We start from the raw sequence: 14,336 nt of genomic DNA, 5'->3' as shown, positions 1-14,336 counted from the left end.
CGCATGAGCAGCAGACGAGCAGCATCGCACATATAGCAGACCTCAGATTAACCGCAAGCGCCGTTGACGCAGTGACAGTGACTGAACTGGCATAGAAGGAGCACTGGCCCTCTGCTTGTCAGAGTGTGCTCTTGGGACACTCTCGCTCAGATCATCCTCCCGGTCGATGCACCCAAAAGGTGTGCTCCAGGGAGGGGATCGGTCACCTTCTCGGTCGATGCACCCAAATGGTGTGCTCTAGAGAAGGGGATCAAGCGGGAGTATCCTGGGCCCACGCGGCTAGAGTTGTCTGTCTTGTCTTAGCTATTGTGTGATATGTGCTAATAAACAGCTTTCGCTTTCAGTTATTGTGTGTGACCAGTTTGCTTCCACCATGGGACCCACTCACTCCCCTGGGAGCTCCGTGAGCAGCAGAGGGCTCCCAGATTCCATGGGTGGGGTGATGGAGAGAATGGGGGCAGGGCACAGCCATACTTGGCCTGGGGAGAGAACCCCACCCTTCCAAGCAGGATCTGGCAGAGGACAGGAAGAGTCGGTGCTCTCTTGGGAAGTCTTGTTCTGTAGAGCGGGGCACACAGGAGGGGTAAGGTACTCCTGAGCGGGGCCCTGGAGGACCCTGGGCTCCTCGTACCACCGTATTCACATGGCTTGGAGAGCTTTTTCTGTTCCCCTGCTCCTGGAACTGTGCCCTGCATTGCTGAGATGCGATGCCATGCATGCTCTTGGTCTGGTCCAGTGCAAAACCAAGGATCACGGGAGGACAAAAGAGGAGGGGGTCCCTCACGGTCCCTGTGGACTCCAGACCCTCCTGCGGGTAACCCCACCCAGCACAGGGGACAGTTCCATGGAATATTGGGGGAACTCAGGTTTGCTCCATGTGTTGGGTGCATCGTGAGTGTGCTGTGTGTAATGGAGCCGCTGTGGGCAGGTCCACGATCATGTGTGTGTGTGTGTGTGTGTGTGTGTGTGTGTTGCACGCATGCGGAAGCGGTTTGACTTGGCATGCCTGAGCGTTCCTCCTAGCTGGGCACATGTATGTATGCTTGTGCACGTGTGTGTGTGTGTGTGGACTTGCGTGTCCTCATTGCTCCCCTGTGTGTAGGCCGTCATGTGTGCGTTTTTGCTGTGTGTGTGTGTTTTGTGTGCCCCTGTGTGTGTGTGACAATTGTGGATCGATGCCTGCATCCCGGAGACAGTGTGTATGTACATTTTGTGTCTGTTTGCACACCCATGGCTGAAAGTGTTACGAGGCCTCGTGTGTCCCCATGCACGTGGGCTCGTGTGTGTTCCCAGGTGCCCCATGCGCCGGCTTCACGGTTCAGGCCTGAACATGGATAAGTCTGCCTGCTCTTGGTCAGCGCTGGGGATCTCAAGTCTGATGCAGCCCGTCAGGGAGAATTCTAGGGTGCTGGTTAGCACCGGGCCAAAGGAAGACTGCTCAGGCCGTCGTCACGTCTTCTGGTCTCCTTGTCGCCTAAGCCGGAGAGTAGCCTCACGGCTCCCCCAGGCCAGTCTCTAGGATCCATCGTGTCGACAAGATGGAGGTGAAGTCCCAGGCATGCTGACGGTTGCAGCGGGGCTGCCAGTGGGGTTCCAGACCCGGAGGACCCCAGAATGTGCTGTGCTCCCCCCACCCACTTTGCCTCGAACCCTCGACGGCTCACTCCTCAGGGCTTTTAGGAAGGGCCTGCCGAGCTCTAAACGGGAGAGGAAAGGCCGGAAGGTGCTGCTGAAACCCCTCCCATGTGTCTCCCATAAACAGGTGCTCTGCTTCCTTGACTGGGGGATGCCCCGCCTGCCCTGAAAAGAGGTGTTTAGGATTGGACCCATGCCTCAGGTAGCATGCCTCAGGTAGCAACGGCTTAAGCTGTTGGTCACATCATAAGGACATCGGGTCTCCTCCCAGGGCCTTAGGGTGCAATGCAGGTGATGTGGCTCGTGAACATCTCTCTGGAGTTCAGGGCAGCTTCAGGGCAAGCAGGTCCATGGCACAAGAGGGTTGAGCCCCTCCTGAAGAGGACCGCCAACTTCAGGAGCTTAATGGCCAGAGCTACTGGGAGACGGATGCTTGCTACAGGACTGCAGGACCCAGGGCAACAGTCTTTCATAAATGTGGCCTCGCAGGCAAGGGATGGGGTGCCCAGAATGCGTGTGTGCTTTCCAGTGTTCATGTGTCTAGGCACAGGGGACCAGAAACGAGGAAGGTGCCCTTGAGACCGAGCCTCCCTTGATGTGTCCGTGCCAGGATGCTTACCTCTTGTCCTTTGGCCCCTCTCATGTTCCTTCCCTAGCAGGGCAAAGCCAGATGCCTGTCATTGCATGAATGTCTCCCTGGATTGGGAGTGGACGTGGAGATCATCCACATGATGGCTGAACAGATGGAAACCACAGTCCAAGGCAGTGGGGGTGCATATGAAATCCCGTCCATGGCAAACCCTTCGATTTCCGGCCGGGAACGGATAGGCCGGTCGGTGCACATGCTTCCACGTGCACCTGTGTGTACATGGAAGGCTACGCCTTCCTACCCCTTGCCCCACGGTGTCACATCCAGCTGCATACACCTGTACCTGTGGGCACACAAAGAAACCTTGGTCTGAACACACATGGGCCTGTCAGCCCACGGCTGTACTGAACACCGCTGGCACCTCAGAATGCAGCCGGCATGAACTCTGCACAGCTCAATCCCCTGCGATAACATTAGTCCGGCCACCCTAGGAGTGGAGCCATGGCGCAGAGCCATGCATCCACCGCGGATTCAGGAGACGGAGCCGAAGAAGACCTGTGGGAGGGTACAGAAGAAGCGGTGGCTGGCCCGAAGAATCGGTAGGGACCTGCTGGGTACACATAGAGGTTGAAGAACCGCCAGAGCAACCACAACCGGCACTTCCGTGTACAGGACGCAGCATATGTGGCCCTTTGATGACTGAGATGACTGAGATGTGGTTGTAAGAAACCCGTCTGTTGCTGTAATGCTGGGGGAGACCGGCTTGCAATGGCTCCACACCAGTTGCCCCAAGCCTACCTTGTTGGCCCGAAGCCACACTTTGGGTATCCTCTCTCCACGTGTGGGGGTCAGCACTGGGGACGTGATGGCCCAGCCTGAAGTTCAGCTCACGGCCTGACCTGTTGAGCTGCAGGGGAAGGCTAGAGAAGATGTGTTCTCCTCTGCAGGCCAGACAGGCTGGGAACGCCTTCCCCATGGCATTTGAAGCTTCACCCGAAGGCAACGGAAGACACGCTGTCTCTGCAAGTGAAGGTACGGGCCTACGTGCTGTGTCACCTGGGAGCCAGCCTCAGCTTCTTGTCTCCGGCCTTCTATAGGGTGCACCCTGTAGTCACCTGGCCCACAGACATAATGCCCAACTGCCCATCCACAGGGTTCGCACAGACATCGTCTCAGGGGAGGGACATCCGGGTTGCCTTTGCCGTATGCCCTTGGCTGCCCGAAAGGCACGCCTCCCTCCGTGCTCCATGCCAAACACACTGCGTGTCACTGGGTAAGTGTGTGTGTGTGTGTGTCTGTGTGTGTTTGCACACGCACGCGTCGGGCGCAACCAGCTGGGTCCCTTTCCCTGGTCACGTGAACAGTAGCTCGTCACAGAGGGGAAGGGGGCTTTGAATTCATGGGAAAGGAGGTTCTGGGACAGGCTTCTGCATCTTGCTTCCTGAAGCCTCGATCTTCCAGAGACCCTGTGGCCAGAGAGTGGGCAGAGAAACAGCGCCTGGAACACAAACACCGAGACAGACCCGGGAAGAGGGAGAGCAGAGCATGGGGAAAGGACAGGCGGATCGATGGATTGAGCCCTCACGGTCCCCCTTGTCCTGAGCAGACAAGGACATGGCCTAGGGGAAACAGTGGCCGAACCACTGGCAGACAGTGCCCCAAACTGGCAGACAGCTTCCCACCGCTGTCTCCTGGAATGGCACTGCTCTGCAATGCCTGGGCTGACAGTCCCACGCACGCTAGACCACGGTCCCCGGTGGTGCCTTCGCTGTCCTCAGTCTTCGAGGATTGCGTGGGGGAAGGGCAAGGGACAGTTTCTCCCTGACAGGCTACAAACACCGGGCGGAGAGCGTGCTAAAGGAGGCGACGGGATGGAGGGGAAGGAGTTGTGGGCACTGGGGCCTGGGGCTCCTTAGGTAGAGCCCGAGGCCATCCCGGAGGAGGCGCACTGGCTGCCTCCCTGGCCGCCTCCTGCAGGGGGTGAGGGGCAGGGCCCGTGGCGGCCACGCCCACCCCCTTGAGGCTCCTGGGGCAGGGGGTCCCGCCATTGTCCTGGGCGCGGATCAGGCCTCCTGGGCGCCAAGACCCGAAGCGTGCCGCCTCCACCTCTGCCCCGTGGGCTCCTGGCCGGAAGCCCTTGTGCGCATGCGTCCCAGACTCCGCTGGCTTCTGGGAGGAGGCGGCGGACGTCCACCCTTCGCGGGGCCGCAGAGCTCCACTGCCCGGCCGCCTGCGGGAGCCGCGCGCTCACCCGCCCCTGCTCCTTTCCCCTGCAGCTGCCCCAGCCGGGCGCCACGTGGGACACGGGACTGCCCCGGAATCCTGACCAACTCAGTCGAGGGAGGGGTCCATCAGGACGCGGCTGTCCGTGGACATATAGCCCCAGCCCCGCAAGAGAGGCGAAGGTGCTGCTGGGCCTAGGCGGTGGGATGGCGGCAGAGCCTGGGCAGCAAGAGGAAGGCCGTTGGGAGAGAGAGGGCGCCATCCTGGCGGTGGAGCTTGTGCTCGTCGGGGATGACCTAATGTTGGTGTGGCAACTTGTGGTGGTCGGCGTGGCGGAGGACCCCGGGGAGACTGAGGAGGAGGAGGACGATGACCACGAGGCTAGGGAGGTTGAGAGTGAGGCTGAGGAAGACGGGGAGGCTGAGGAGGGAGAGGAGACCGAGGAGGACGACGACGAGACGGAGGAGTCCGAGGAGTCCGAGGAGGAGGCTGAGGAGAACGGGCAGGAGGATGGGGAGGAAGAGGAGGCTGAGGAGACTGGTGCGTGGGAAGAAGCGGAGGAAGAAGGGGAGCTGGGGCCTGAGGAGGGGGCGCCTGAGGAGGAGACGGAGGACGTGAAGCCCACAGAGGAGGCGGCTGAGGAGAAGGGGACAGAGGAGGGAGAGGAGCCAGAGGAGCCAGAGGAGGAGGAAGAGGAGGCAGAGGAGAAGGCTAGAGAAGCTGAGGAGGTGACGGAAGAGGAAGAGGAGCTTGGGATGGAGAAAGAGGTGGCAGAAGAGCAGGAGTGGCAGGAGGCTGAGGAGGAAGCCGAAGAGGCTGAGCAGGCCGAGGGTGGCAGGGACAAGGAGAGGGAGGTTGAGGATGTTGAGGAGGAGGAGGTGGTGGAGAAGAAAGAGATGGAGCCTGAGGGGGAAGAGAAGACTGAGGAAGAGGAGCAGGTGCAGGAGCCTGAAAAGGCTGAGGAAGAGGAGGGGCAGGAGGAGGATGAGGAGGCTGTTGAGGATGAGGTTGCAGAGGTACCTGTGCAGGAGGAGGAGAAGGCAGACAGGAGGGAAGAGGCCTGGGAGGGGAGCCAGAAGGAGGGAGACGCGCAGGAGCAGCAGGAGAAGCGGGAAGGGGAAGAACAGCCAGAGGCACGGCCAGGTCCGGCCCCGTCCCTGCTCCAGGCTCTCGCGGCCCTGCAGTCAGAGCTGGAGCCCCTGCACAAAGACGCCAGCGGGGCCTGCTCTGGGCTCAAGCTCAGGTTGTGGCAGAGGCGGCGGAGTCACCTGGACCACCGAAGCGCCCTCATCCGGGGCATCCCTGGCTTCTGGGCCAAGGCTGTATCCTTGCTACCTTCGTGGAGGGACCCCGATGTGGCCGGGCTAGTGCAGCAGACTCCTGTGGCAGGGGCCCCGTCTCACGCCTCGGTGATCGGGGCGGTTTCGAATTCCTGCTAACGGGTGGGGGTGCCCGGTGGGGCCGCAGGTTGTCCTCGATGTGCCGGGGACGGGGCCGTGGGTCCAGCTTTCTCTGTGAGCGCCCAGCAGGGAACCACCTGACTTAACGAATGCAGCGGGCCGTGCGGGGGCGCAGGGGGCCTTGACACAATCTGTGAGGAGGGAGTGGGTCCCAGCGGTAGGGACCCAAGGCTGCACTTGCTGTGCAGACGTGCTCCGTTGTTGTAGCGCTTTCTTCTACAGCCCTGGAGAGTCCTTGACCCGAAGCAGTTTGGGAACCACCCGCAGCTGTCAGCCATGCTCAGTGAGCAAGATGAAGGCATACTTGGCTCCATGACGGATTTGCAGGTCTGGCCCGGGAGATGGAGGCCAGCCTGGGGAATGGGAGAAGAGGGGATAACGGAAGCGATTTCTCCCCAAGGCCAGGAGGGGAAGGGTCTGCTGGACAGACATTTCAACCCTCCTCCCCACTTTGCCGCCCGGCAGGTGGAGGAACTCGGGTCTCCCCGTGATCGCCGCAGGGTCCTGCTCTTCTTTCGCAAGAACTCCTACTTCCGCAATGAAGTCGTTGAGAAGGAGTATGTCCTCAGGGCTGCTGGTAAGGAGCCTCTGCGTGGAGGGGTGGCAGCAGGTGGAGGCGGCAGGGTCGCACCTGATGCATTAGGCAGCGCCTTTGCACGTACCCACCTTCCTGCAGGGTACGAGCCGTCTCATTCCACTCCCATCCAGTGGCACCCCTGTTATGAACGGGAGGCCCGTAGCCGCAGACACCACAACAGCAACCTAAACTTCTTCAACTGGCTCTCTGACCACAGCTTTGCCGGGTCTAGCAGGATAGCTGAGGTGGGTCCTGGGGACAGACCGCGCACGTGAACCTGGCTGAGTTCCCCAGCGGATTGGGATGGGCCTCTGAGCCCCGCCCCGTTTCCCCTGCCAGATCGTCATGGACGACCTGTGGCCCAATCCCCTGCAGTACTACGTGAGGAAGAAGGCCCCAGCCGAGGGAACTGAGAGGAGGGCAGGTGAGACTCCCGGTACGTGGGTGCTGAAAATGCTCCGTAGGCCTCCGTGGGACCTGGGCGTCTCAGATGAGGAAACGGCGGCTCAGCGGAACGCTGAGGCACACGGAGGCAGTGACCCCGTGTGCAAAGGGCATCAGCATGAGTCAGGGAGTGCGGTTTCAAACTGGTTCTGCCTGGGGAGCTTGAGGCACGCGGGTCAGGACACACCAACAAGCAGAGCTGGAGAAGCAGGCGCCTCAGCTTTGAGCACCGCCTCAGCTTTGAGCCCGCCTCAGTGCCTCTTGCCACCCTTGGCACAGATGTCTGGGTTCCCTGGTGTGAAGGCTCATGCGTCACCCCGTTAGCTTTCTGTGTTCATCGGTAGAGTTTTCCCAGCCATCTCCCAGGGCAATCTCCTGTGCCCACCGCAGTCATCCAGAGAACACTGGCCAGCTTGCACAGAGAGATTTGCTACGTGGTTGGAGGACATGTCAGGCGATCGCCATCAAGGCCCGGGGAGAGGGGCAGGGCAGGGCAGAATGACCTCCGATCCCCGAAAGGGTCTTGAACCCTCTAGCAAACCTGTGTATGGCCCATAGAGGATACTCACCGGCCTCCTCATGTGTGCCTGTGTGTCTGTGTGTCTGTGTATCCGTCTCTCCCAGGAAATTCAGCATGTTGAGGTGAATACGCAAGAGCCTTGCGCTTGACCGGAAAGAGTCCAGGACCTTTCAGAGGGAGCCGAATGATCAGCTTGGGCCCTCGAGCAGGGACCCCCTCGAGCCTGGTGTCGGGGAGAAACCCAGGGCCGACAGAGGCTCCCTGTGAATTTATTAAAATGTGGAAGAGCGATGTCAGCCGTGCTTACGTGTGTTACTGTGGGTACGCTCGCACATGGTCTTCTTCATGGAAAGGGGCAGGTGGGGTGCCAGAGCTCATGGGATTCCCGTCCATGCTTACCACGCAGCCTGGGCATCCTTATCCGTGGAAGGGAATCTGCATGCTTGCCCAGAGGTCTAGGTCACACAAGCTCTGGGACTGCATCCCAGCGTGGCGGAGGTCCTTCCCCTGGGGATGGTGGAGGTGGGCGGGGAGAGGAGATGAGCGAAAGGCCATCTGACTGAAAGGGCTCATGTCTTCCCTGGGGAAATGACAGAGGACAAGGAAAGGGAAGGACGAGCCAGGGCCAGACATGTCCAGTGTCAAGTTTTGGTGGATGGCCATGACCCTCTTCCAGAGATGCTCCCTGGTGGATGGGCTCAGACACAGCAAGGGTGGGACGGTAGTTTCCTTAGTCTCTTGAACCCCAGAGCCAGTGCTCTCCTTTCTTCTAAACAGGCGTGCCCAGGCCCTTGCTGACACAGTCATCCTCTCAGCCCCAGATACAGCGGGAGCGAGTGGGGGCCAGGCCCTGTGGAGGGACTGTTGGAGAGGGGAAAGTGGGACGAGGGAAGGTAGGAAAGATGACACTGTCATTCTGGCCCTCGTGGCTGGACGGAAGAATGAATGCCAGGGAGAGTGTGTGTCACACACACACACACACACACACACACACACGGACACGGACACCATCGGTTTCAAACCGCCCTAAGCCTCAGAATATTTAGCCACTCACATACCCCGACGCATACACTCAGGAGCAAAGCCAACACCCCGCACCCAACACACGGTGATTCAGTCACTCTCATGTCCTGATGTGCACACACTCTCTCACCATCCCAGGCACTCAAAAGTCACACATTCACATGTCCAGAGATTCAAGCTCACGGATAGGCAACCCCAAGATGCCCCATGATCCCCAGTTCGCGGCTTCCCTAGGATTTTGGGTTGGTGTCCCCCAGATGGTCCGTAGAGGAGAGGGCAGTGTATAGCTGAATGCGAGACCCAGGACACCTACCCGTGTGCTGTCTGACTCATGCTGTCCCTGAGGCTGATATGCCTTCTTCCCTAGGGTCTGAAGGAAAGTGCCCAATACCCCCTATCCGGTTAGAGCACCAAAAGGGAAATGTCTCCAGAGGGCACACCTAGTCCTCACCAACTCCCCATGCAGCATGCTCCCCTGGCTAAGGGCCAAGTGCACACAGGCTGCTTCGACATGTAGGGCAGAGTCCATCTTCTGAGGTCTTAGCCTTGCTCCTCCCACTTTCAAATTCTTTGTGACTTTGGGACTAAAAGGCCAGTCTCTCGTTCGTAGCATAGATGTGGCCAGCTTTTCAAAACCTGCTCGTTCTGCTGTCGTCCACATCGTACTCCAGTGCCATGAAGCCCCATTACTGAGCAGCCCCATTACTGACACAGGGCAGTCCACAATTGCACTACTTGGTGCCTGTGTACTCCCTGACTGTTTCCACCCTCTCTTCCTCCGTGACTTCCTCAGTCGCTGTCTCATATTTTCGGGAAACATGACAGCTGCCCTCCTCGATACCACTGGATTTAGCTCTGCTTGGCTTTCCCACGTTTGGGGGGCGGGTCCCTTCCTCACAGGCAATGTGTCCTCTGGGTCTATACGCCTTGAAAAGTATGAATTCAGCTGGAGGCAGACCCGTCCTTCCCGCCCTGCCTAACCCTTCCTGGCTGCTCCCTGCCTGTCTCTCCCTCCCCATCCCGGCACACTCCTATCCCACCTGCCCCTGTGCCTCTCTTCCCTCTCTTCCCTTCCCTTCCCTGCCCTCCCATTCCGCCAGCTCTTCTTCTCCTCTGGGCTTCTCTCTCTCTCCTCCCAGTCTCCCTTTCATCCCCCTCCCGCTGTGAGCACCGGAGCCTTCTCTCTCTCCAGGGCTTTGCTCCTTTTCCTGCAGTAATCCCAGGAGGAGCCTCCTCCAATGGCTTGGGCAGGAAGGCACATGCTGGTCAGTTTAGATTGTACCAGGAATTCTGCAGTCTGCGCAGCCTCAAGGACTGTCTCAGACATTTTTTCATCTCCCCATAGACAGCCATGCATTTTTCTCCCTGCAGGGGTGTTTGTTTGTGTTGAGAAGCAGATTGAGAGAGTGACACTTGTGGCGACCACACACCCTGCACTTAAAGCCAAGGGAGTTCCTCCTGCTTCTTTCCGGTCAAAATCCCCCACCAGGACACACTGACCCATTCCTTTTAAAGGAGGCCCTCCCATGATGCAACCACAAGGCTGATGGCCTTGCCGTCACCCAGGAGGCCTCTCTGAGCCCTCAGGCGGCATGTGTCCTATCCCGCCCACCACAGTACCCGCGTCCCCCTTGGCTCTTGGGCTCTATGAGGTGTGGTTCGGACCGGAAGGACGTGGTGAGTACCAGAGTAAGGGCACATGTGCTGTCAGTGCTCACTTGTCCATCCCCTCCCCGGCTGGTACTCCACTCAGTGGCGGACACAGACTAAGGCAGAACTAGGAGCAGAGCTAGAAGAAAGACACAAGAGCCCTTGCAAGAAAGTCTGGTGATGAAGGAGAAAGCAAAAAGGAAAAGAGACACAGAGAAAAAGGAAAAGGAGTCAGGCAGAGGAAAGCACATTGGGAGTGTTTGGCCACTGGCTTTGTCAGATAATTTGCAGTTTCTCTTTGGATTAAAAGTCTGGCCCATTAGCATACTTCCCAGTCCCAACCCAGACCTCCCTGGGGCTGCTTCGCGGCTCTGTGGGCACCCAGGTGGCCAGGGTCCTTGGCTCTTTTCGCTAATTTACTTCAGGGAAAGTATTTTGTGTGCGGTGTCTTTCTTTAAGGAAAGCCGGGAGGGAGGTGGTGGGCTCGGGAGGCAGATGGTCCCAGCACCCAGCACCTTGGTGGTAGGCTCCTGGCTCCCTCCACCACTGGGCAGGTCAAGGGGAAAACTACAGGACAGTGATGTGGCTCAGTTGGAGCACCAGCTGATGCCCCCAGGGCTTTTCCCACCGTTCTGCTGAGAAGGAGCAGGAGAGGCTTCTGGGCGGCGGGCAGACACGGGATTCAGCCGCTGGATTTCTATTGCTGGCGACAGGCGAGGGGTCCTGGATGGACTGATGAGAAAGGGGCGAGTGGGCCTGTGATAACCAGGGCACTTGTGGGGAAGGCCTGAGATGTGTCTCTGAAAAAAACGAGAGTGGTTGAGAGGCGCAGAAGGCACCCCCGTGGCGGAGAAGTCAGGCTTCCTGTCTGGCTCTGGGGCTTGCCAGGGACAAGGCTGGTGGTCACCACGCCCACTGCCCCATCGCTGGTTAGACCTTGGAGCAACCAGCGTTCTGCACAGGGATCGGAGGCTGTATCCCTCCCAGGCCGCATGCATGACTACCCGCGAGCACGCCCTGTCCCGCCGTCTCAGCCCCGGTCCCGGCTTCCCGGAGGCCCTGTGCACATGCGTGCCGCAGACCCGCGCACTCGGATAAGAGGCTGCTGTTCACCCTGCTTCCCGGGTGTCCGAGCTGAACCTGCGGGTGCCACATTCATCGCCTGCACTCCGCAGCTGCCCGGGCTCAGGGCCAGGGCCACATGGAGAGGGAGTCGAGGTCCGGGGAAGCCGAAGCAGCCCCAGAATCCGGGACCACCTTGGTCCCAGACGGGGGCGGTGAGGAGGCGGAGGCCCTCAGGGAGACCGGGTCCTGCGGGCACGCGGGGGCGCTTCTGGCCCTGGAGGCAGCCGGGCCGGTGGCCGCGGCTCTGCGGGAAGCTGAGGCCCAGCGTGGCCCAGAGGAGGCCGGCGCGGGGCAGGTGTTGGTGCTTGTTGTGCAGGATATCGTGGCGGAGGTGGAGGTGGTGGCGGTGGAAGACGAGGAGGTGCTGGCGGTGGAAGACGAGGAGGTGGCGCAAGCGGAGCGGGTCGAGAAGCCGAAGGAGCTGTCGCAGGAGAGCCTATCCTTACTTCATCGCGCCGGCTGGGTGTTGGCCCCTGGGGAGGACAGTGGGAGCAGGGCAGCAGGGAGCAGAGCCTGAGCCTGAGCCAGGGCTAGAGAACTGCGAAGCTGGGCCGGGCTCCCCCAACCATGGACCCCACCCTTCCAGCAATGGGCACCTGCCAGCAGTAGGCCGCTGGGCCAGCAGGAGGCGCAAAGCCCGGAGCCCTGGGCCTACCCTTCTTCTGCACTGCCTAGGGGGCTGGGGTCCAGCAGTGGGTGGTCCCGGAGGAGGTGGGTGCGGGGAGTGCGCGTTGGCGGGAAAGGCAGAGCCTGAGACCTGTGGAGTCCTCTGTGAGTGGAAGCTCCGGACCAGTGCTTTGGGGCTGCAGCACCCCCACACGCCTCTGCGGTCCCGGAACCCGGGTCAACACTCTTGACTCCTAGTGAAGCCCAGCCCACTTGGCTCAGAGCACATGTTGGAAGGAAAGGATTTGGGGGGTAAATGGGGCAGATGGAGAGGCTGCCTGCCTCATTCCGTGTCCTTCAAACCGTGTATGGTTGCCGAGTTCCCGGGAGACCTAGGGTTCTGTGCTGCGCTTGCACTCATTGAGAGTCAGTCATCAGGCTGCCTGATTTCAGCGGGCCCCGGGACCCTAGACAGGCTGCGCCGGGTGCTATAAACTCTGTCTCCACAGGCCCTCCTGAAGCAGGTCGAAGCCCCTGGCCCAGGTGCTCACAGACACGTTTCCTCCATCCCTGCCTCTCCCTCTCCATGTCCCCCACTGGCGCTCGCTCGCTTGTTCTCTCTCTCTCAACCCTCCCAGCCCTCCATCTACGTCTGTTGTCAGGGTTTGGGTGTCTCTGTCTCTCTGTCTCCTTCCTCCCACCCTACCCCTTTCCTCCCTGTGTGGCTGACTCTGCCAGGCCCTTGCTCGGGACCCTGGGTGTGCAGCCATGCTGCAAGCGAGCGGAGCAGCCCCCTTGTGGGCACAGAAGGTCCCTCAAGGGCCCAGGGCCTCGGGTGAGCACACAGGCAAACGGGGCCGTGAGGGGGACCGAGCCCATCCAGACATCCAGAGTGGTGACTGACTGCCTCCTAGCCTCCTGGCCCAGCCGAGCACGGGCACAGGCCACAGAGGACGTAGGCAGGGAGAGCGGGTGGGCTCTTGGCCTTGCCCTCTTGGGCCCCGGGAGCCTCAGCCCTGTTGATCCTTGAAGCCCTGCGATGCCCCACGGCAGAGCATGGGTGACGAAAGGGCAAGCGCTGGGGAGGTAAGGGAGGGGGCAGTGCCTGCTGTTTCTGCACAGGCCGCATTCCGTCCCTGGCTCTCAGTCGGGAAGGGCCGGGGCGTTCCTGGTTCTCTTCTTGTCGCCCTTGACGTCGAGGCTCCTTGACCCAAGGCAGATCCTGAATCACCCCCAGTTATCAGCTGTGATATGTGACCAGGACACAGACATGCTCAGCTACATGACCAATTTAGAGGTTAGCCCTGGAGCCCGAGGTCAACGGTGGTGCGTTGGGAGTGGGGTTTGAGCTGGAGTGGGTGGGGTTGAGTTGCTGAGAGTTGCGGTCAGTCAGTCACGCAGAACACCTAGGGTCAACGACCCCTCCCCGTCCCCCTCCTCTTGCTTTCCTGCGGCAGGTGGAGGAACTGGGTCGTCCCAAGTACCGCTGCAGGTTGATGTTTTACTTTGGGAGCAACCCCTACTCTCAGAACGACGTGATCGTTAAGGAGTATCACCTTAGCATCGGCGGTAGGTGTGGGCTTGAGGTTCAGAGGAGCTGGTGGAGGGCTGCCGGGCATGAGGGCCCGGGGGTGGAAAGGGAGGAGTGCGGGGTCCTCGGGGCAGTGCAGGGATTTGGCACAGGAAGGGGGAGAGGTCGTCGGTTGAGAGGGAGAGCGGGTTGGGTCCTAGGCCTCGGACAGCCTCCCTTAGGTTTCCTCGTCGCACAGGATATAGGGAGACCTGTTGCACTCCAGTGGTTCTGGGATTATGAACGTTGTGCTGCCAGCCACAAGCAAGACCCCAGCGGCCTGAACTTCTTCGCCTGGTTGTGTGACCCCAGCTGCCCAGGGTCCAACAGGATCACCGGAGTGAGGCCCCCGCAGCCTTCGTCAGCAGCGCAGATGCTGGAGTCCCGGCTGCTGGGGAACGGGGTCGGGGGCCCCGTGCTCAGCTGACCTTTTGTCCCCTACCAGATCATCATCGAGGACCTGTGGCCCAATCCTTTGCAGTACTTCCCGAGGCAGGAAGGCGGCCTATGGGAATGAGCTGAGAGGACGACCTGTCGGTGAGGAGCCAGGAGGGCTGGGTCCAGAGCCCTGTGGGGTGGGGTGCCAGGGGACAGTGGCGGGGAAACTGAGGCTCAGAGGAGCGTGGACCCATGGAGCAGGTGGCAGCGTGGGAATTGAGCCTGGGGGAACTCAGAGCGCACACACAGGGTCTGTGTAAGTTAATGAGAGGCAATAAGCAATTAGACTCCCATAGGGAATGGACAACAGGGTCTAGTCCAGCAGGTTCATGCCCGCCATGCTGTCCTTCGGAAAACCCTGGCCAATCCGGACAAGCAAGGCTCCCCCAACCCATTTTCCTGAAGTGTCTCCCATGGCTGTCGGCCCCTCTCTCGGTCCTCCTGCCACTCATTCAGTTCGTGATGGCCTGCCTGTC

The 14,336-nt window shown here is 60.2% G+C and overlaps 1 protein-coding gene across 1 annotated transcript in view; it reads left to right on the top strand.

Moving 5' to 3' along the window:
* Positions 1-4,328: 4,328 nt before the first annotated feature.
* LOC309856936 (uncharacterized protein) overlaps positions 4,329-14,336 on the top strand; it is a gene marked incomplete at its 3' end in the record, with an annotated part of 87,491 nt that continues 77,483 nt past the window's right edge. Inside the window, exons 1-6 of the mRNA XM_082718743.1 lie at positions 4,329-5,769; positions 6,157-6,234; positions 6,373-6,484; positions 6,584-6,729; positions 6,824-6,908; positions 10,089-10,148. Coding sequence (XP_082574869.1) covers positions 4,654-5,769; positions 6,157-6,234; positions 6,373-6,484; positions 6,584-6,729; positions 6,824-6,908; positions 10,089-10,148 — 1,597 coding nt within the window. The 5' untranslated portion in view covers positions 4,329-4,653. The remainder of the gene's footprint in view (positions 5,770-6,156; positions 6,235-6,372; positions 6,485-6,583; positions 6,730-6,823; positions 6,909-10,088; positions 10,149-14,336) is intronic.

Source organism: Mustela nivalis, assembly GCF_964662115.1.
Source record: "Mustela nivalis genome assembly, chromosome: Y".
NCBI classification, from domain to species: domain Eukaryota; kingdom Metazoa; phylum Chordata; class Mammalia; order Carnivora; family Mustelidae; genus Mustela; species Mustela nivalis.
The sequence above is the reverse complement of the archived record's forward strand: the minus strand, read 5'-3'. Positions and strand labels throughout refer to the sequence as shown.